Genomic DNA, 23,594 nt, shown 5'->3' with positions numbered 1-23,594 from the left:
TATCCCTATGTGTTTTATGGGCTACAATTCTCACGTGCGCAGTCCATTCAGGTTACGGCAGAAAAAATACTGCATGTCACATTTTGTACGGTCAGGAAACGGTCTGGAAACGCAAACCACGTCAAAAACGCACTGCACTGCAGCTAACATACTGAAAGCCCCACTCCAGCAAAAAATAAATAAATATATATATATATTTTTTTTTTAACTGGAACGCATCAAAAACACGGCAATAACGCAGCAAAAACACATAGAACCGCATCTGGAGATCCACACCTGATCCGGACCTGATCAGGACCTGAAACTCATGTGAACAGGCCCTAACATTGAATCTGTCAAATATGTTCTGAAGTCCCAAAGTCTTGCTTTTTATCTTATAGGGTTTTAAGGATAAACCTAAGAAGATGGTTTATATGAAGTCTGACTTGATTGATGTAGATCTGGTCAGAGGTAAGTGACATTATATTGCACCTTCTTAGCCTTAAAATGTTGAAACATTTGTGTACTTCTGGGCAGTTTTAATTAAGCTGAGAGATTGTTTGTTTTAGGTGGATTGGGCAGTGTCTGATTTCCCACAGGTTCTTTATTGCTTTCTAGGACCCTAGAAGCATAATGTTCCATGTAATATTTAGTACATTACAGAGATAGGAATTAATTCAAACTGCTTGTTTCTGCATCTTGGGATCACAGGAAAAAAAAAAGAGTAAAATGTTATTAAACAGAAAAGAGTCATCAGTCACATATGGAACAAGCTACTGTTTGTAAAGTGAAATAAACCAATTTAAAACAGTCTTACATTTAATATTCAAGCCAACCTTATTAGTGCACCTCCACAAATTCATAATTGAGATGTTGTAAGTGGTTGAACTTGATGCATAGCGGCCTTTAAAATTTTTTAATTTAAACTTTCCTAATGAAAGTTTAAATTAAATTTAAAAAAATGTGGTCCAATGTCAAAGCTAGAAAAGCTTTTTTCTACATGTTGAATCTTGTGGACATAGAATTCCTGTCTTCCCCTTCAATCTCCAGTCCTGCCAGAGAAAAAACTGGTGAGAGGAGACTGACAGATAGAGATGGGGAAACTCTGAGAATTACATTTTTCCAGTGATCTACTTTATTTGACCCTGGGTTCACCTTTCTAGCAGGATTATTTGCTGCAGGCCACACATTGATTTCACTTGAATATCTGGTTCATTGGTGGTTATGAAATATGGAAGCGGGATTTGCTGTTCAGTATTTACAATATACTGTATTTACTCCATGGCCCATCAGGATTATATGCTGCTGCCATTTGGAAAGCCAGGTCAATCCATACAGCAGCGCTCCATGAAGCTCGCTTGGGCAAAGTCTATTGCTGGAAGAGAGGCCTAAATTCGGGGCATGGGAGACCGTACACTTGTGCTCATAAGTTTACAAACCCTGGCAGAATTTATGATTTCCTGGCCATTTTTCAGAGAATATGAATGATAACACGAAATCCTTTCTGTCACTCATGGGTAGTGTTTGGCTGAAGCCATTTATTATCAATCAACTGTGTTTACTCTTTTCCAATCATAATGACAACAGAAACTACCCAAATGACCCTGATCAAAAGTTTACATACCCCAGTTCTTAATACGGTGTGTTGCCCCCTTTAACATCAATGACAGCTTGAAGTCTTTTGTGGTATGTGTGGATGAGGCTCTTTATTTTCTCAGATGGTAAAGCTGCCCATTCTTCCTGGCAAAAAGCCTCCAGGTCCTGTAAATTCTTGCGCTGTCTTGCATGAACTGCACGTTTGAGATCTCCCCAGAGTGGCTCAATGATATTGAGGTCAGGAGACTGAGATGGCCACTCCAGAACCTTCACTTTATTCTGCTGTAGCCAATGACAGGTCGACTTGGCCCTGTGTTTAGGATCATTGTCATGTTGGAATGTCCAAGTACGTCCTCCAGTCCTCCAGTATCTTTTGATAACATACTGCATTCATCGTGCCATCAATTCTGACCAACTTTCCTGTCCCTTTGTAGTTCACACATCGCCAAAACATCAGCGATCCACCTCCGTGTTCCACAGTAGGAATGGTGTACTTTTCATCATAGGCCTTGTTGACTCCTCTCCAAATGTAGCGTTTATGGTTGTGGCCGAAAAGCTCAATTTTGGTCTCATCACTCCAAATGACTTTGTGCCAGAAGGTTTGAGGCTTGTCTCTGTGCTGTTTGGCGTATTATAAGCGAAATACTTTGTGGCATTTGCGTAGTAATGGCTGTCTTCTGGCGACTCGACCATGCAGCCCATCTTTCTTCAAGTGCCTCCTTATTGTGCATCTTGCAACAGCCACACCACATGTTTTCAGAGTGTCCTGTATTTCACCTGAAGTTATTGTGGGTTTTTCTTTGCATCTCGAACAATTTTCTTGGCAGTTGTGGCTGACAGTTTAGTTGGTCTACCTGACCGTGGTTTGGTTTCAACAGAACCCCTCATGTTCCACTTCTTGATTAGAGTTTGAACACTGCTGATTGGCATTCTTAATTCCTTGGATATCTTTTTATATCACTTTACTATTCTATACAGTTCAACTACCTTTTCCCGCATGTCCTTTGACAATTCTTTTGCTCATCCAGATACGTCAGTGCAGCACTGGATGAAGGATGCAAGGGTCTGTCAGGAGGCCAGAAACTCATTGGCCTTTTATACACACACACTGATTACATGCAAACAGATCACAGGTGAGGATGGTTCCCTTTAATAGCCATTCACACCCCTATGTGTCAACCTGTGTGCATGTTATCAGGCCAAACTCACCAGGGTATGTAAACTTTTGATCAGGGTCATTTGGGTAGTTTCTGTTGTCATTATGATTGCAAAAAAGTAAACACAGTTGATTGATAATAAATGGCTTCAGCCAAACACTACCCATGAGTGACAGGTTTTCGTGTTATCATGCATATATTCATATTCTCTGAAAAATGGCCAGGAAATCAAAAATTCTGTCAGCTCTCGATGTTTGCTAAGTTAGTGAAAGGGCATTATCTGAAAACACCTCATCACCTAGGCAACCCCCATATTTCCCAGTGAATGTAATATACAGGCCTTCAAGTACCATTTTGTATAGTGGAAGGGCGTCAGAATCTGAGCAATTTCAGTCGGTGTGAGTGTAGTGCTTATGAAAGCTTTCCATCTATTATGAAATGCCTCGGATCTCAAGTCAGGTTGAAGTTCTGCATCTAGTCGTTCACGCTGGAAGAGCACAGTCAGTTCCTGCACCTTCGGAGGAGTATTTGCATTCCATTTACACATCACACAGCGCATGGCCGCTAGTAGGCAAAGATGTATCCAGTCCCTTCCCTTTTGCCCTGTCTGCCTTGTATCCTCTCCCTGTGGTGCACTAAAGACGTAGAGGAGGGGATCAAAAGGGGGGGGTCCATTTTGTAACATCCGTAATGAAGAAGGTCAGTTCATGCCAGAACTTGCATATAGCAACACAGTCCAATAAGCAGTGTGCCAGTGATGGTCGGAGAGCACCACATTTTGGACAGCTAGATGCCCTTTCTTACTTCTTAATAAACTCTGTAAACTTCCTATACTGACTGGTGCCAAGTTTCTTCCAACCCACAAAGAGTGAAGAATTGCACTCTGAGTTTTGAGATGCTAGGCCACTGAGCTTCCTGGGTGTCCCTAACCACCTTCAGGAGGTGCTATATTTACTTTGCCGTGGCACAAGCATGAGCTAATGGTAAGGAAATTGTATATATATGTATGTATATACTGTGTGTGTGTGTGTATGTGTATATATATATATAAATTAGTATATATTTCCTTTTTTTCATGTACGGCCAGAGATTCTAGAACACCAGAGTTAGCAAATGGGCAGGGAAGGCAGTGAAGAACAGCAGTACCTAAAACAGTAGTAAGTGGAATGGGGTGTTGCTAATGTCTACATAAATTAGACACTGGGTTGTTTTAACAGCAGCAAGCAGGCATGGTGGTGGTTGGACTCTGTATGGCTGTTTAATGGAATGCACATATGAGTCTGTAGTCGGCTTTTCCCTCTAACGTGCAGGTCCGTGACAACAACACAGCTTATGATCTCCAAAATTCAAACAGAGAAGTGTTGCTCTTATTTGGGTTGCTCAGTTTGAAACCTTGACTCCGCTGCAACATCATTCTTAATAGCCATCAAATAAGGGAATTACAGAGAGATGGAAAGCAGTTAACTTCAGCATCCTGTGCACTATCCTGCTGCTATGATCATTACTGTGAAACATCAGAATAAAGTTAGCATGGTTAGCATTTGGTGAATTTATCTTTTAAAAGAACTGAAAAAGTGGTATTGTAGACTTTGTGAAGCAGTTTTTCTTAGGCAGGTGATTGTCCATTTTCCTAGTTCTTCTAAGTTTTAAAGTTCTTTGCAAATATAACATATGAAAGTGTATTTAAAAAAAAGTTATTTTTGTTTTGTTTTGGATAGAGTGGTCAGATTTATATTGCTGTCTGTGTCTCTATCGGTCTTAATGACCACAGTCACTTGGACTAAAAGTGAGGGAAAACCTAAATGTTTGAGCTGATACCAGAACAGGAATAGAGGGGACATCTTTCAATAGGGACACTTTCTGCACCTGTCTAGGAAGGGTTTTTCTCTCACTTCATGTTGTGTCTACAGGACAGGAAGTGAACGGTAACTTCCCCATGGTAGACAGGTGGCAGATAACCAGGGGACTTACCTCCTTCTCCCCATAACTCTCATAGTCACAGAACTAGAACTAGATCTTACCTGTTAAAAGCACTGAGGCTTTGAACCATATGGTAAGATTGCCTCTCAGATAGCAGTAATGCATACGTTTGATCTTTAAAAATTAAGTTTTACGTAAGCAATGCAGGAAGAGCACAGTGGGTCACAGAGTGTGGTTCTCATATAGTACATCGTTTAAAATGTAGTATTTCATTATATATCTCTATTCGGGGGTATGGTTTGCGCATGGCGGCAAGTGGATGTATGTAACCAGGGCTCTGTCTACCACCTCGAGTAATCTTGTTTTTTACCACTCTATCACCCACATATTTGGCTGACTATCATCTCCACTCCTCATAGGCAAGTAACCTAAACTTAAGGACTCTGCGAAAATTCCAGGCAGTGGCACTATCAAGCGCACTTCATCACCTGACCACGCGGCTGGGCACGCCTCTGGAGGCCCGGGATCTTCTTATGTCCCTTCGTCTGGCCGTTCCGGCTCACCCGCCTAATCAACTGCCTCCCAGGATTTAGACCAGGGATCAGATATGTTGGTAGCTACACTGGCCAAAACTTTGCCCAACAAGTCGGACCTGGCTGAGATGTTCTCCCGCCTAGAGCACTCTTGAAGTCCGAAATCTCTTCAGTGAAAGCGGAGATGTCGCATGCCTTGCAGAGGGTGGAGGAGGTTGAACATCGACTTGATACTCATGCCCTAGCTATAAAAGAGCTGCCATCACACAGCAAGAATGCTCAACTCGCCGTGCGCTCCGCCTTCTAGAAGATCGAGGACCAAGAAAACTGGAATCGCTGCAACAATCTTAGGATCCGACGCCTACCTGAAGCCACTCGTGATGTTGACCTTTTTTTCATGCCCATCGGGTGCTACGTCCCCGATTCGGAGCCGGTGAGTCGCCTAGGGATGTTATTGTACATTTTCATTACTAAACTGATAAGGCACTTATTTTGGACCGTCTCAAGGGCACAGCTGAAGTGGACTTTGACGGAGCCAAGCTACGCATCTTCCCAGATCTGGCATTCAAGACCTTGTCTAGAAGATGTGCCTTGAAACCCCTTCTTCAACTGCTGCGAGACAATTACATCTTTTATCGCTGGGGTTTCCCCACTTGTTTGATCAGCTCTCGAAATGGCCTCTCAGCTTTTCTACGTTTCCCGGAAAACTTGATCGGTTTCTGTGAAAAATTTGAGATACCACCTTCTAAATTGCCTGGATGGTCGGATCCTGTCCCAGGGTTCAGCTACCTTCCTCTCAATGTTACCGTTAGAGGCTTAAATGTCCCTACTAAGTGACATCAAATATTGACTGAGCTGCATAGACTGAAAGCTGATGTGGTCTTCCTAAAAAAAGACACATATTTCTCATGAATCCAATGCCCCATCTCGCCAATTGTTGACTAAACAAGTCTTTACTTCACGATCCAAGCATTATAGCAGATATACACTATATGGCCAAAAGTATTGGGATGCCTGCCTTTACACGCACATGAACTTTAATGGCATCCCAGTTGTAGTCCTTAGGGTTCAATATTGAGTTGCCCACCCTTTGCAGCTATAACAGCTTCAACTCTTCTGTGAAGGCTGTCCACAAGGTTTAGGTGTGTGTCTATATGTATGTTTGACCATTCTTCCAGATGCGCATTTGTGAGGTCAGGTACTGATGTCGGACGAGAAGGCCTGGCTCGGAGTCTCTGATGTAATTCATCCCAAAGGTGTGCTATCGGGTTGAGGTCAGGACTCTGTGCAGGTCAGTAAAGTTCCTACATCCCAAACTCGCTCATCCATGTCTTTATGGACCTTGCTTTGTGCACTGGTGCGCGGTTGCAACAGGAAGGGGCCATCCCCAAACTGTTCCCACAAAGTTGGGGGCATGAAATTGTCTAAAATGTCTTGGTATGCTGATGCCTTAATAGTGGCCTTCACTGGAACTAAGGGGCCAAGCCCCAACCCCTGAAAAACAACCCCACACCATAATCCCTCCTCTACCAAACTTTACAATGCAGTCAGGCATGTACCGTTCAACTGGCAACCGCCAGACGCATCCATCAGATAGCTAGACAGAGAAGCGTGATTTGTCACTCCAGAGAACACATCTCCACTTCATTAGAGTCCAGTGGCGGCGTGCTTTACACCACGGCATCCAATGCTTTGCATTGCTCTTGGTGATGTAAGGCTTGGATTCAGCTGCTCGGCCATGGAAACCCATTCCATGATGCTCTTTACGCACGGTTGTTGTACCAATCTGAAGGCCACACATATTTGGAGGTCTGTAGCAGACAATTGGTGACTTCTGCGCACAGTGTGCTTCACCATGCGCTGACCCCGCTCAGTCATTTTACATGGCCTACCACTTTGCGGCTGAGGTGCTGTTGTTCCCAGTTGCTTCCACTTTTTTATAATACCACTAACAGTTGATTGTGGAATATTTAGTAGCAAGGAACACCTCAATCCAATAATTTGGAGGGGTGTCCCATCACTTTTGGCAATTTAGTGTATCTACACGCATATTTTCAGGAAAATGGTGTAGAATCAGTCTCGCCAGCTGTGGGAAGATCATAAGTCTGTTATCAGAGGTGCCTTAGTCGCTATAGGCTCTAAACGAAAGAAAGACAGCCTATCACAAGTCCAGTCGCTGTTATCTGAGATACATTCTTTGGAATAGTCTCGTAAATCCACACTTGATAAGACTATACATAAAATGCCTAACTCAGGAGGGGACAACTCAAAGAGCTGTTGGAATTGGACACTAATTGTGCCTTTGCAATGGTGGATAAGACATTCTATGACCTAGTTAATAAGCTGGGCAAACTTTTAGCGAGTGCATTACGTTCCGAACGTTCTGCCACCTTTGTCTCTAAAATCAAGTTGAAGTTGGATTACATAGTTCACCTTACTACTGATATAGCCAAAGATTTTCAGGGCTATTACCAAAATCTTTACCAAGTCCGATCTTCCCCTTCCTATACACCGCCCCTGACCTTACTGATAGAATTACCTCTTACCTACATAATGCAGGTATGCCCTCATTGCAACAGGACGTGTTGCAGTCTTTAGACTCCCCTATTACAATGGAAGAATTTGGGCAAGCTGTCAAATCAACTCCATTGGGCAAAAGCCCTGGGCCCGATTGGCTTCCCGCTTCTGTACTTTAAACGTTTCCAGGACATCTTAGCCCCCTTTTTCCTATTTATATGTTCATTCCATGGGTACTGACACGCCCATGTGTCCAGAATCACTATTAGCTCATATCACGATTCTTGCTAAGCCAGGCAAAGATTCCTCTAGTTGTTTGAGTTACCGCCCCATTTGCCTGCTAAACGTGGATACTAAACTCTATGCTAAGATTCTGTCAACCAGATTTAGCCCACTCTTACCGCACTGGATATATCCGGATCAGGTTAGGTTCGTTCCGGGGAGAGAGGCGAGAGACAGTGCTCTCAAATCTATGGGTGCAATGGGACTCCTCTGCATATAAAAACAATCCATCATGCACATATACATGGTGATAAAAAATATTAATACATATATAAAAAGTGTACATATATGTAAAATATATATATATGGTATAAAAATATCTCCTATTGAAGAACTACCCTAAGAAAAGGGGGTGAAAGGGGGTTATTAGGGAACTCGTTTAGGCATTAGATATAAAGCAATTGAGATCAAATTCTTCATTCAGTCCATTAGTTTTCAATGAACCAGCTTTAAAGATTGATTGGGTCTCTTTCTTTGCCAGTTCCCGTCGCCAGTTACCACCTCTCCAGTGTTTACATACTTTTTCTATTCCCAAAAATTGTAATAGACATGGATCTTTATGATGTACATCCAAAAAATGTTTAGAAAAAAAGAGATCTTTATAACCTGGCTTGATATTATACACGTTCCTTAATTCTAATGCCTATTTTTCTGGTGGTGCGTCCGATATACTACAGCCCACATAGACATTGTAAGCCTCCATATCGCATGAAATAAACTCTCTAATATCTACTTGAATATTACTGGCATTAAGCTGAAACGTTTTTTGAGCATTCAAATCTAGAAATAAGGCAACAGGTGGGTCTCTATTACTAATATCAACCTTATTAACAATAAGGGTATCTCTTCTCCAAAAACCTTTCCTGATGCCCTTTATGAGAAAAACTCTTTTTTATCATCTCTGATTGAGCTCTAAAATCAATCTCACTATGGCAATTTCTCCTGATCCGCATGATTTGACCTGTAGGGATATTGCGGAGCCAAGTAGGATGATGGCAACTGACAGTAGGAATCTAACTATTCCCATCAGTCTCTTTAAAGTGGGTTATGGACAACAGCCTATCCATATCCAAGAACTTGATGACCTTAGACTGAATGTTATAAGTTAACTTAATGTTTTTATCATTCAAATTGAGATAAATCAGAACAAAATCTAGGTCGGCCCTGTTACCTTTCCAGATCATAAAGATGTCATCTATATAGCGTTTAAAATAAAATAACTACCGTTTTTTTCTCCAGAATAGCCTCTATTTCCCACTTATACATGAAAGCGTTAGCCACACTAGGGGCAAATTTTGCTCCCATGGCAACGCCCATGTTTTGTCTATAAAATGTCTCTCTAAACCAAAAATAGTTACGAGACAAACTAAAGCTAAGGGCTTGTAGAACGAATTCTATTTGTTCTATATGTAAGGACATATCCTTTTGCAGTAGCCATTTAGTGGCTGATAAGGCCTCTATATAGGCGATGATGGTGTACAGAGATGCCATATTAGCAGTAATCAGGAGACTCTCTAAATCAAACGGTGTAAGCTCTATCTCTTGTAGTAACAGCTTGGTGTCCTTAAGATAAGTAGAACTTGTATAAGGGGTTGGAGAAATAAATCCACATATTCTCCTAATCTATTGGTAGCATTTACTGATCCCGGTGTCTTCTCTTGATTCTTATGAATCTTCATTCGATAGTAAATGATAGGGATCCGGCTTTGTGATGGTACTTAGCTTCTTTTTTATTCAGGAACCCAATCTGACTCCCCTTTTTAATAAGGGAAGACAGCTCTCTTTGATACAGCATAGTGGGATCTTTTCTAAGCACCTCATAGGTGTCTCCATCAGCTAAAAGATGGTGCATTTCTGCATAGTAATCTGATTTATCTAGCACCACTATGGCACCCCCCTTATCCACGGGCCCGAGGACTATTTTTTTCACCTCCTTTTCAATTGCATAACACCACTCGCCAGGGGTGCCCTTTGTCACCGTTACTGTTCATTCTCTCCCTTGCACCCTTTTTTGGCTACTATTCAACGACATCCTAATATTCACAGAATACTCTCCTCTAATACCGAATGCAAGGAGGCACCTTATGCTAATGACATCCTGTTCTATGTGAAAGATCTCAGAATCTCGCTCCCCCATATATTGTCCGAACTACGTATATACGGGGAATTATCCAATTTTAACATCAATTGACTAAATCGGAGATCCTGAATATAACGGTGACACTTTATGTAGACATAAGATCAACGGTGGCCTTGGTTTATCAGACTTCAAATCTTATCATAGGGCTGCTCAATTGGTTAGACCGGTGCACTGGACGTATAATGCCTCGCAAACAGGTTGGGTAAACCTGGAAACTAATCTATGCAACTCTTCATTGGCTGGGTGTATTTGGATTTCACCTGTTATGACATTACCGAAGTCATACATTGAAATCCAGTATGTGTGCACACAGAGAACAGTTCAGGTTCGGTAATCAATCTGTTCTGTTTATAAAAAGTGCAGCAAGTTTTTATAGGGTGAAATAAACACATGCATGTAGAATAGCATGGTACAGACAGGTACTGGGATAGATAACAGTTGACATTTTGTGTAACTAATTATGGCAAAAACAGAAGCAAAAATAGAAGCAGACTCCCAAAATGGTACATTCCAAAGGAGTGGGCAAGGAAAAATGACACAACAATATTAGTTACATAAGTTCCTGGAAATCTAATCCTCTAAGCTACTAAGATACATAAAATGGCTGCCTTTAGGCTAATCTTCTCACAACACACCTTCTAAGAGGAAACCAGGGCTGTAGCTACCATGGGGCGAGTGAGGCACTCCCCCTCCTGTATGGACAGAGGACTCTGTGCCCTCAATCTCTTTTTCTACTTCAAAAGGGAAATGTCAGGGGTCTGTTTCACACACTCACGCTCATCCACACATATTATTAGACATGTGCAATGATTAAAATGTAGTTTTGGACAAAATGGACAGAAACTAAAAATGTTTTCATTGGTTTCGTCAAGCGGGGAGGCGGGGGGCTCAATTTTCTGTTCTTGCCTCGGGTGCAAAAGGAGCTAGCTACGGCTCTGGAGGAACCTATCTCCCTTGACTTCTACAATTACTACGGCTGCCCTACTTACATGGGATCGCCTACACAGGGTCCATGGCTGGCCATACACCTCGATTTTATTACCCTTAACGAATTCGGATTACTTCCCGCCAGGGAAATCCGATCCTTTATTTTTATCCTGGACAAACTCTGAATGCTTACGTCTGAGGGATGTTCTTCAGGGAACTTCTCTCTGATCTCTACAAACCTTGCGGAACCATTGGAGAACTCACACAATGGACTTTTGGAGACACCGACAGGTTCAACACTTTATTTCCTTACTCCATAGGCCTCTCCACTTACCAACACACTTTTTGCCTTTTCAGACATTGCTAGGGGCCTCAGTGCCTCCATGCCATTGTTTGTCTATAATCTATAAGATCCTAGGGAACTTGGATACTCCATCACCTCCGCAATATATAGGAAAGTGGGAGCAAGAACTACTATGACCTCTAACCCCTTCTCAATGTTCTAAGTTGTTGCGAATGCATTTCTCAGCTTCCTCTGCCAGTCACATGGTAGAAGTACATTTTAAACTTTTGGCTAGATGGTACATGGTTTGGCTCACAACTCATGCCATTTGCCCATCGACCACCTCACTGTGCTGACACTCCTGTGGCTCGACTGGCACCTTTACCCACTGTTGGTGGGATTGCCCACTGGTGCACAGGTATTGGGAGGATGTCACGTGACTTATAACCACTGTTAGTGGAATTCCTATGCCCTTGGACCCGTGGCTGTGCCTCTTTCATCTCAATCCTCTCTCGCTGAGGTCATACAAGAAGACCATAGTACCCTTCATGCTGAATGCTGCCAAAGCTCACCCCAACTGCCTTCCATTGCGGAATGGCTGGCTCGAGTGGATGGTCTGAGACTAATGGAGGAACTCCTTCATTCTGGCAGAGATGAATTTAGTGTTTACTACTGAACTTGGGCATGTTGGCTCCATTTCAAAACCTCTGATGAATATGTTGCTTTACTGTCCTTAGAACCCACTGTACCATCTGGCTGAGCAATTAAACTGTGCCCTATGTAATGCTATAATTTTTCACCTCTGATCTCCTAACCAATTGTTTTCATTTCTATATTGAAGCGCTGATTTGTTGTTACATACAGATGTTGACCTTCCGATTACTCCTGGCTGGGGTGAGCCCATACCCCATCTCTCCCTCCCCTCCTTTCCCTTTGTCTTCTTGCGTCCCTCCCTTGTTTGTTCACCTGTGTTTTTGTACTGTGTGATTTTCATGACATTGTATGGATGTACTATTGTTTGACACTGTTTCTTTGTTTACATGTTGAAAATATCAATAAACAGTGAATATGTATCTCTATCCATTTCCACTTGTACAATCCATCCAACCACCTCATGAAGCTATAACTAAAAGGATATGGGTGGAATTCTGAGGAATCTGCTACCTATGGGTTCTAACTAGGAACTATATGAATAAGCGCAAGTTTGCATGAAACGCGTTAAAGATGTTGCTCTGAGGTGTTACTGGATGCCGATCGATGGAATAAAGAACTCGCACTGAGTTTTGGAGTGCTGTGATTTCCCTGTCTTGAACACAATTGTACTGCTGATAACAAGCCAGGCTTGCACCCAGTTAGTAGAGGTATAGTGGGCCGACCTAGAGCAGCACTTAGCATTTCTTACCCACAGATTCTACCTGTTTGATTTGGTGGCATTTATAACAGGGTTAAAAGTTGCAGAGTATAACTATATTATGTATGGGACATATTTGTAATAAAATAAGAGAAATGATGAGCAATATAAATGTAGATGGGTCCAGAATCACTCTGTTTGATATGCAGAATAGATCAGTAACACAAGTCTGTTATTCCTGATATAAGTGGAGCAGGTGGGGCCTTGAGCCCCATCCACCGAAGTAAAGGTAAAACTGGAAGCAAAAGAAAAAAAAAAGACTAGAAGCTATAAGGGAAAGAAAAGAAGAAGAAAAGGAAGAAGAAAGGAGGGTGAAGTCTTTGCACTGAGGATTATGTGGAAGCATTATATTGAATGCATGGGTTCCGCATACATTTAAATTTGGTTTGTACATCATGCAATATACATCTCGTCATTGACCATGATTCAATTTATATTTAACTAGTTCCAGAGGGACTGAGGGCTTATGTCAGCACCTAGCCATAGCTATTCTAGCTGCTAGAAAAACAAGTGAAATAAGCCTTCTAGTCCCTTTAGGAAAATGAGGAAAGTTGCTACATAGCAAACAATCCTATGGGGACTTTTTGAGGTTGACCAGGATCAATGTTTTGATCGCTGAGTACACTCTTATCCAAAATCCCTGGGCATGACCACAAAATATGGAACACATTTTCCTCTTCGGGATATTCTGGAAAACATTTAGAAGATACCTGGGGTGCTCATTTAGTTACCCTAGTGAGAACTAGATACAACCTAGAGCCTGAGCTTGTATTTTGTAGTCAACAACCAGCTGCACTCCTTATCGGAATAGTAGTAAACCTGCCAAGCAGGTGGGTGCTTGTAGTGACCACGGACGGCCCCGTGAACAATGCAGATCTGGAAAGGATTGTCACCAGCGCACCAAAAGTTTTGAATCAAAAAGACCTTTATTGACAAATCGTCATCCAATACAAGCGCTTTCGGGGTCTCAGCAGTACCCCTTCATCAGGTTTAGAATGACACAGTAAAGCAAACCATCACCTTTAAATAGACATACCAGTGCATATTAAAAACAGACCACTCCCAACAGTTGCAGCTGGAATACCGTATTTTCCCGCCATTCTGCACTCAAATGAGGCTCACCTGTAATCCACTAATGTACACAGCGAGTTGTAATGATATGGCCGTTAGCTGGAAGTAACATCAGCTGGTTGCCTAGGGTACAGGACGCTGGCATGCACAGTGGACAAGTGGCGAACTGCAGTCATAAGCACAATCTGATAGTGCAGACAATGCAGGCAAAAGACATTCCCCATTAACAATCCACATTAGGATAAGATTATGCTGACATTGGTGGAACACATATAAGCCCACAGGCGTAAACATGTGAAGCATATTCATATAGGGACACATCATTTAACGTTGTATTGATATATAATCGCACAAAAGAATACATTTGAGCTAAAAGTTATTGTGTCAAGCACACAGGGGAATGTAAAACAGTAGAGAAGACCGTAAATCCTATATGTCCAACATTAAGGACAATAACATTATTGCATATACATTGATAACAATCTGGAAACATCCCTATTTGGTCCTCATGAAAAATTATGAGCATGCAGAAAAAAGGCAAACGCAACACGCACCAAGACCTTGAGGAGCAAGTAGTCGGACATGTGGGAGAGGGGGGTGTAGTTGTGGGGGGAGGGGGAGAGGGATGGGTAAGCAGTACGGTACACACAACATTGTTGTGTGTACCATCCGGGGGGACAGAGCAAACAGAAGGAAGTGAGATAAAAGGTCGCCCAGAGCTGCCTGTGCGTTTCAAGGCCCACTGAAGAACCACAATTTATAGATATAAATCCTATCGTTTCCATAAGTAAAGGAAGAGAAGGACGAACTAAAACAGTTACCCATAGCGTAGTCAGTAGAGAAATCCAATCAGGGTTTTACCTGTCATCCAAAAAGCACGTGAGTCCAGCGTATAGATCCAAAAGGCTTCTCTCCTGAGAAGTTGTTTTGCCCTGTCCCCACCCCTGGAATGCATATGAACATGTTCCACAACCATGCCTTGTATTGGATGGCGATTTGTCAATAAAGGACTTTTTGCTTCAAAACTTTTGGTGTGCTGGTGACAATCCTTTCCAGATCTGAGCTCGTACTGTCTCCACTGACGTTGTGTTGATAGAAAGTATAGAAAGATTCATAGCCATTTCTTGCCTATTTTGTATTTCATAACTTTTATTAAAGTGTGTGTCCCAAAGAGTCATATATGATAGCTTTTAGAATGTAGAATGTAATAAGTTATGAATGGTGGTATTGTGGCCTTTAATAGCATTTGGAATGGCATCCAGAAAAGGCCCAGTTTTGTATGAAGATAGTTTATATTGCATAAATCTAAAAAACTCTGAATGGGGTAGTTGGTATTGTCTTTGAAACGAAAAATCTACTTTTAGAAAACTAGAAAACTTAGTAAACTGTGTAACCAATCCCTTCATTACCAGCAAAAAAGTATTCATTGGTAAGAAAATAAAACTAACTTGGCTGCTTGAGTATGAATGCATGAAAATATGGTTGTGGTTGTCAAAAAGTGAATTCAACAGTTCTTAAGGACATAGGCTTTTTGATGTGGCATTGCAGTTCCATAGTTCTAATTTATTATGATTTTTATCTAATTTTCTTAACATTGATGCTTCTTTTACCTAGAATATAAGCAAGTGCCGATGTAAAGAAAACCTTTTAATCAGTAGTCCTGCTAATCTTGGAGATAAACAAAAAGTTGTGTGTAAATTCTAAGAGTGAAATTCATTTTTAACTATTTCAGGATCAACATTTGCCAAAGCGAAACCTGAAAGTCCTTGGACATCTCTTACTCGGAAAGGTCTTGTAAGAGTGATGTTATTTCCATTGTTCAGCAGATGGTGGATAAGAGTTACCAGCCCTGGAGTTTTCACTTGGCTGCTGGCACTCTACATCTTGCAAGGTAATGACCCCAGTACAGCTGTCCGGAGTCTAGCTGGCAGCACCAAAGTTTTTATATACTTTTTATCATGCATTAGCCATACTATCTCAATTTACACCTGTTCACATTGTAATGTGACTGTAGTATAAGTGGCACAAATGGCATATGTATGACAATACCCTTTAGGGTTCAAAATGAATGGGCTACCAATGCACCCTTAATGCATGGGAAAATAGGTACTGCAACATTTTAAGCACAGTTCAACCTACAAAGTATCTGTGTGTTGCAGTATATGTTAGGGCTTGAAAGTAAAAATTAGTCATGCAGTAGTTGCAGAGGTGGATTAGGGGAAAAATGGGTTCCAAGGTAAGATAGCAACTCTAACCCCCATATTACTTCAATTGACATTAATCAGCAAATAGAAACTGCCCCATTTGCATCATCTATACTGGTGGTATTTTCCATCACACACTAGATGCTTATAAGTGAATCTTGACTTGTGATGTGGCAGCCAGGTTCACAGCGTGGGCAAAATTGGGCTATCTACTTGGCTTATCTACAGGAGCATAAAGGTTTTATTTGAGTCCGCTGGCATTCAGTGAACCCTGTTACTGCTTAGGTTGCCTTGTAGATGATCAGGCTCTTAGTATGGACCCCCTCTCTCTAAACTTTTGTTGAATGGAGTAGTGCCGACAGTAGGGCCATATACAGTTCAAATTTTGCGCTTTTACTCAGCGGGACATTATATGATTAAAAATAATATATATTAATGAAAATAATAAAACATAATCTGTCTTCTAAAAAAACCATAAATGCCATATTTACTTTTCTTAAAATCTGGGCTTTCCATCAAGTACACCCTCTGGACAGTGCATGTGGACAGGATACCCTTAGAGTCTACATATGACTAACTTTGGTCATCTTAAAGCTAGACTCCAGGCAGGTATAAAATGATAGAGGGAGAGAGAGAGACTATGTACGTCTTAAATAACTCTCATGAAAAATTATGAGCATGCAGAAAAAAGGCAAACGCAACACGCACCAAGACCTTGAGGAGCAAGTTGTAAGTCTTAAATAACTGCAGCAGAGAAAAATTAGGTTTCATATCCTGTTAGATAGGGCTTTGGTGTGTGACATAATTCTCAGAGCTGGATGGACAGAAATACAAATCTTTTTGCAGGTAAAAACAGCTTTCTTCTTTGTATTAATTCGTTTGCCTGATGGGCAGAGACAGTGTTGATGGGGAGATCTTGCTGCTGGTGCTTCCAAGAGGCAAATGGGCCACTGAGCTTACCAACATGTATGTCTATATGAATTATAAGTATTGGATGGATTGACCCCCCAGTCCGGGATATGCCAGAAATGAATATATGCATTCCGTGAAGAAATCAGTGTAGGCATATATGTGTGCTAGTATTTCAATGGCTGAATAGTGGTCTAGACAATAAAGTCATACTAGTTCAAGAAGTGAAACAACAATACTAATGACAGCTCTGGATTTTCCACCATCAAAAACAAGTCAGAAATAGCAGCTTCCATATTTCTAAACTAGAAAATTCCCTTTGTTACGTTTATGCATTTCTCTTCACACTTCTGTAGCGTGCAGTTGTATTTGAACAGCCTGAGTTCAGCCTGCGTGCAATCACCTTTATTGACAAGTAGAGGTTTATGTATGTTTTACTCTCTCTGAACACGTTCTCGAGTATGTCGCCATTATAAATTTAATGGAATCTCTTCATAGGTACTAGAAATCTGCTTCGTATTGAAGCTATTTCCAGTTCATTGCACCTCTTCTGTTTTTTACAAGTATAACCTGGAGATTTGTATTAGGAAAAGTCTGCTAATGTGGCTGCTAATTTACGTCACAAAAACATAATGGCAAAGATTAAAAATAAGCCTTTTTTTCTGTAATACCTTTTCTTTGTAGTGTGCACAGAAGAGAGGAGAAAAGTTGCACGGGGCCTTCCTGTGCAAATGAAAATAAAAAGCAGTACGGGAAATAATGCTTCATATGTCTTTTGACCAAATTAGGTCATGTTCATGGAAACGGATTTTAGCTAATAATATTCACTTGTCTTTGATAAAATGATTGATGTGAAGGAACACAGAGCCATGTGAGTGCCTGCACAGGCCTAAACAAAACCTAAATCGGTTTAATAGATATTTTGATAAGAACAGTGGACTGAACAAACAAATTGCATGGTTCTGTCTATTACTTGTTTTGTTGCATGCCTGTTACTAAAGCTTACATGCCTTTGATAGTACAGTGTGTACAGGGGAAGGAAAATGGATCCACAAAGTGGAAGAAGGCAGAATAGAAAAGAGCAGACAGAGTAAAGGACACAAAAAGAACCAAAAAAAAAAAAAAACAGACAGAAGAGACAGAGTAAAGACTGGGTGTTCCAGAGGATGGGAGAGACTTTAGAGTCCTGGAGGTGAGAGTGGGAGGAACTACATTTTCTAAGGAACCCTGTGAGGGGTGACAAAAAATAGCAAGAAACAAAAACCTGTTGCTCTGCCTTGCCTCCCTAGACAAAATGAACGTTTTATGCATTTTAAAGTACACATATCTTTTACATGTACTTTACACCATATCCATAAAACTCATATGTTTCTGTTGCAATACATTGACAGGTATCATATTCACTTGTATACCAGCGTCTACTTTAAACTTGATTTACTTTATCTTCACTACAGTGAAAACGTCATCAGGCTGATCTTTTTTGATTGTGCCGCTAACCATTTCTATTGATAGGTCACTTGAATCATTTAAGGCTACATTCTTGGAGCAAGCTCTATAAGCTTTGTGATTGCTCTCTTTGATTACTGGTATTAGGTGTCCATTAGTTGGGTTGAGTAAGTTAAATTACTGAGTGCCAAAGGAGAATAATGATTATTCCTTCTTATAAAGTACCACAAAGCAAAAATGTAATACTTCTCTAAGGATTGTGTCGGCCCCTTTGTTTCTCTTAGATACTAACTCAATCTGACACCACACATTAACTGCATCTGTCTAAATTTGTAAAGAGAATACTACTGGATTTAGTGAGAAATACATAACCTGTACACACTGAAGTATATGTATCCTGTAGGTGTTTGCAGTTCACATGTTTGAAGTACATTTATATTAGCCCTGGACCCTGGAGGCAGACCACAGGTGATACTGTTGACTAGCCCTTTGCCTGGCTTTTTTGGACATAGCTTCGCTTCCAGAGTTCGGTTTCTCTTTAACCTAACACATCATGTGGTCTATTTATAAATAATCAGCAGGACTCTTCGTTCTGTGCAGATATGTGCCAAATCAAATGTTATTTAGTTGTTTCTTTACAGGCCAATGTATTTTTGATTTTTTTTAATGTAATACGACAATATGGCCACTAGATGGAAGAAAGGAGCTGCGGCAGTGCGTGGCAATGCCACGGAGTATATTGGTGACACAGTAACCCAAGACTCTCCGCTAGAGGGCCCGAGAGGTTCCAGAATGTGAATAGTTTTCACTGAAGAAGCTGACTTTTCAGATTCCTCAGGCTTTTAGGGATTGTAGCTGGGATCTGGAACACTGGCGATTTTCTAAGAATTCTGGGTGGGATGAAATCTCCAGTCCTGGGGCCTGGAGTTGCCGCTGATCAGATGGCTTAGAGCAGCCTGATTTGGAGTTCAAACCAGAGCTCAAGGGGAGAAGTTGGTGTGGTATGTGCTGGAGGCACACGAGGGCCAAACCAGGTGGTGTGCGGTGGAACCACACAAAGAACAGCCAGGGAAGCTGGAAGGTTTGGAGAGGCTGAGAGAGCCAGGCACACAAGGTGTGTGTGTTGAAATTAAACGACAACTGTGTGGAAAGTAGCTGCTTAAAAGGTACAAACTACTTCTAAGAAGTTTTGTTGAGATAATATATTCTAAAAGACAAGTGAGCTTTATGTTGTGTTGCTGAAGAAAACTATTTTTCTGTTACGGAAGTAATAAGATCTTATGTTAAAGGGGCTTCGAGACTGGTCATTAGACGCTCACCATTGTGCTAACTTCCCCAAAATATCACAGAGCATAGAAAATAAATACTTTTCCTGGCCTCCTTAGGTAAGCTGACCCATGGGTATGCTGAAAAGGACAGGCCAGGAAAGGAAAATTACAGTGAGTACTGTATATGATAATTTTCCGTATTCCTGGCCTCCTCATGTCAGCATACCCCAGAGTCATCTCAATGGGTATGGTGACATGGGGACAGGCCAGAAAAGGAAAATGTTCCATAATTTCCTGTGCTCCTTTATCACCACCTAGTGGTCATAATGTGACATACATAAAAACATTCAAAAATGAATTGCACTAAAGAAAAAAAAAGAACCTTCATTTTGGTATGTGTTTGCGGTGAACGACCATTCACAGAACAGCCCTGCATATTGTTTATAAATAGTCCCCCATGTGTTTCTCCTTTCACAAAATAGCCAAATGCAGTCAATGTGCTGCAAGTGCCCCACAGATCAAATGCACATAAAAGGAACAACCAAACCAGAAGTACACAACAACTGCACTGAAATATACAATGTGTATGTGCTGCGCATTACCTCGCATCTACAACACAGAGGTAAATATCTTTTTTTTGGATTACATATTTATCACACATTTTGTGTTGCCTGTGGTCCTTTTTTTTAGTCTTATATTACACATAAACATAATATTTTTAATACATGCTTGCTGTGGGTGGTTGACGTCTTTGTTCGGCAATTTTCAGCATTACAGTACATCCCACACTCTTGGCTGTCTTTGTATCTTGTGGGCTGAGATATAATTGTGTCTTATATTTCACACTTTATATGTTGCCAAAATCTCAAAATATGTTTTTTCTGAAATGCTGATGTACTAAGTGTATTTTATATTCATAGTATCTTTTGAATTTATTCCTTCTAACTTTTTTTTAGTGATCTCAATAGTGCTGTATTGCTTGGTGCCTGTGGCAAGTGTGAGTGAGCAGGCTGGACAAATGTGCCTAATGCTGCTCCTAGGAACGGTTCATTGTCAGATTGTATCTACAAAGACCAATAAGGTATCCGGATCAGGCAGAGTCAAGAGACAGAGGTAACAACTTTTTTCTGTTGGTGACTGGTCAGTCATAACTAGTAGGACTTGATCATGTTTGCATATTACTGGAGGTAAGAGAGTGATATGACAGACTCAACTGTTGGGTTCGATACATATAGGGATTTCTTTCAGGATCTGGCATTTAGAAATAGGCAAGGAAGTTGTTGGCACTTTACTAAGAGAGTGGGAGGCCACGTGAACCCAGGAATAAAAATGTTATATATTGCAGCTTACCAGTCCTTAAAACTGGTGGCTGCTTTAGTTTTATTTTATTTCCTGGTGTCTTACATTAATGTTAACTTGGTGATTCTGCCACTAGTACACTTTCTGTCCTAGAGTGACAATGCTCACTCACCATACTGTATCCATGGAGGAGCAATATTTTTACACTAGGTCAGAAAGTGTTAAAACCACAGAATACCTCCCATTCTCAACTTCCCCATTACAAAGGAACATCTGTTTTGTAGTTTACAGAGAGCTGGGAACAATGTTGAATTAAAACAGCCAGAGAGCACAAGAAGTAATTAGCTACAGTACATATATGACAGAACACTTAACTGTACTTTTTAGGGCTGCAACTAATGAATTTTTTCATAATCGATTAGTGTTTATTGAAGTTTTTTACAAACAGACATATACACATACACAGAGCATAGCATCCAAGGCGGACAGCTAGCCCGAGATTTGCATGAGAATACATGTTACAGAGCGTGTCATGTGACATTGGTATATCCGGGTCAAGACCTTTTCTTAATTTTAATTTCCATGTTTCCCTATAACCAACTTCACTTACCAGTCTCATATACTGTTTGTAATTTCCATGTTCCAGTTCTTGTGAAAGTTTAGGGAGAGATAGGTGCTTTTGAGTGCTTTTATGTTTAGTGTCACTTTAAATTTGATCATTCAAACTCAAGAGTTAAATCTTAAAAATACATTCATGCACCTTAACTATTAACTAAAATGCATCTTATTTGTGTATCACTCAAACCATCTCTGAGATGGTGCTGACACTGTCCTTCCTTATGGAGGGTGGCTACTTTAGTTCCCCATGGTACCTGTGTGTGTTGTAAATAGCTTCTGCCCCAATCTCACTCCTGGAAAGCACTACAATCTCATGTTTAGTTTACTAATTTATTTTGAAATTGTAGTCCATCACGGCAGTGAGCTTGGAGTGGCGGCTACTTTACAACACACACAAGGACCATGGGGAACAAAAGTATTCACCCTTCAGAAGGAAGGACAGTGTCAGCATGAATTCAGAGATGATTTGAGGATCTACAGCTGAGTGATGAACAATTAAGCTACAGGTTTGTTAATAGTTAAGGTACTTGAATGCATTTGAAAGATTTAACTCCTGGAGTGTAGTGTCACTTTAAGGTACACATAAAAATTAGATCAGGAGCATGGGCATACCTACAGATCATGGGGCCCCATAGCAACATTTTGAGGGATTCCCCTGGTGACCTCCCTACTGTCACCAATCTTAAAATAAAGAATAAAATAATCAACTTTTGAGTCTGCCTCGACAGTAGCTCCCCAATTGGACCTCTCCCCCTCTAAATGTAAACATAGAAAAACAGAGAAATAGGGGTTTCTGAGAGGTATAAAACCAATACATGTGTAAAAATGATATCCAAATTTTTTTATACAGTAATTACATTATATAAAAGAATCAATTGTAATACATACGAGTATAAAAAACCCCCAATTGGCTAAAACACAAAGTTCCTAGGATATGCCCAACGTCAACCAGTTATATCTTAATTAAATATCCATAGTTGCAAACAAATAATTGTCATTAATTATTCATTGTTCATTTACTGATTTTCATTAGTTTTTCATTGTTCATTTACTGGAACAGACATATCCGGGTCCCGACGCGTTTCGCACCAATCTTCTTCAGGGGACCACGGGGGGGCTAATCTAACAATAACAACAATTATACATCAATTGATTTAATTGCATAATTCAATTCATTAATAAATTAATATAACATAAATTAGAATGTTTCAGCAATCGGCACCACAGGTATGAGGCCCCCCGAAAGGTGGGTACCCCGTACTTACCAAACAACTAGTGTCTGGAGGAGGGGTCACCTCTTGCGGAGATGGAGGTGCGGCCCTGCTGGGGACATACGGACTCATCACCCCTATTCGCTACCAGTGGGGAGATTGTAGGGAACGGCCCACCTGAGGGAGGACCCTCGGGTCCCTCATTGCTTTGCGGTAGCCGCTCGACCTGTCAGATATGTCTGATCGGCGTGCGACTGGCTAGGGATGGCACATATGCGCCTGTCGGGCGTTTGCGCTATATGAGTCCAGCACCGCTGATTGGCGTCATACACATCTGGGCGCCCTCTCGGCGGTGGGGGCTACATAAGGCAGGGGGGAAAGGATGCGGCTGTTGGATCATGAGTCATGCATCCATGAGACATTTCAACTTCCCTGTCTAAGGTAGTATTTATTTTTGGTCAGTTATATTAGGTTGGTGTCCTCCCTGGCTCTTGCTAGCAGTAGGGGGCGGTAGAGAATAGAGCACAGAGTGGGGGAGTGAGATGGGATAGGGGCTAACCCTTGTTTGATTAATTTTATTCACATGCAATGGGTGTGTCATTAGGTGGTAATGGACATATATATAGACCTTTCACTGATAGGCATGGAGGTATTAGCAAGGATTAGGACCTGGGATCACTACGCTACACATAACTATTTCACTTATATGAATTCGTTCACCAAGACAATGCCCCACAAATATGGGAACCAGTTTCCCTTAGGGTGAGTATACACAGATAAATAATGTGAGGGTTATTTATTTATATATATATATACATATATA

At 41.1% G+C, this 23,594-nt stretch overlaps 1 protein-coding gene across 1 annotated transcript in view; it reads left to right on the top strand.

Annotated features, from left to right (window-relative positions):
- The window catches only part of LOC108793587 (putative homeodomain transcription factor 1), a 54,598-nt gene that overhangs the window by 25,262 nt on the left and 5,742 nt on the right, over positions 1-23,594 (top strand). The window contains exons 3-6 of the mRNA XM_018564577.1: positions 381-450; positions 15,549-15,707; positions 20,600-20,756; positions 21,158-21,162. Coding sequence (XP_018420079.1) covers positions 381-450; positions 15,549-15,707; positions 20,600-20,756; positions 21,158-21,162 — 391 coding nt within the window. The remainder of the gene's footprint in view (positions 1-380; positions 451-15,548; positions 15,708-20,599; positions 20,757-21,157; positions 21,163-23,594) is intronic.

Source organism: Nanorana parkeri, unplaced genomic scaffold, assembly GCF_000935625.1.
Source record: "Nanorana parkeri isolate BGI_ZX_2015 unplaced genomic scaffold, ASM93562v1 scaffold761, whole genome shotgun sequence".
NCBI lineage: Eukaryota > Metazoa > Chordata > Amphibia > Anura > Dicroglossidae > Nanorana > Nanorana parkeri.
This window is presented reverse-complemented; position numbering and strand designations above follow the sequence as displayed.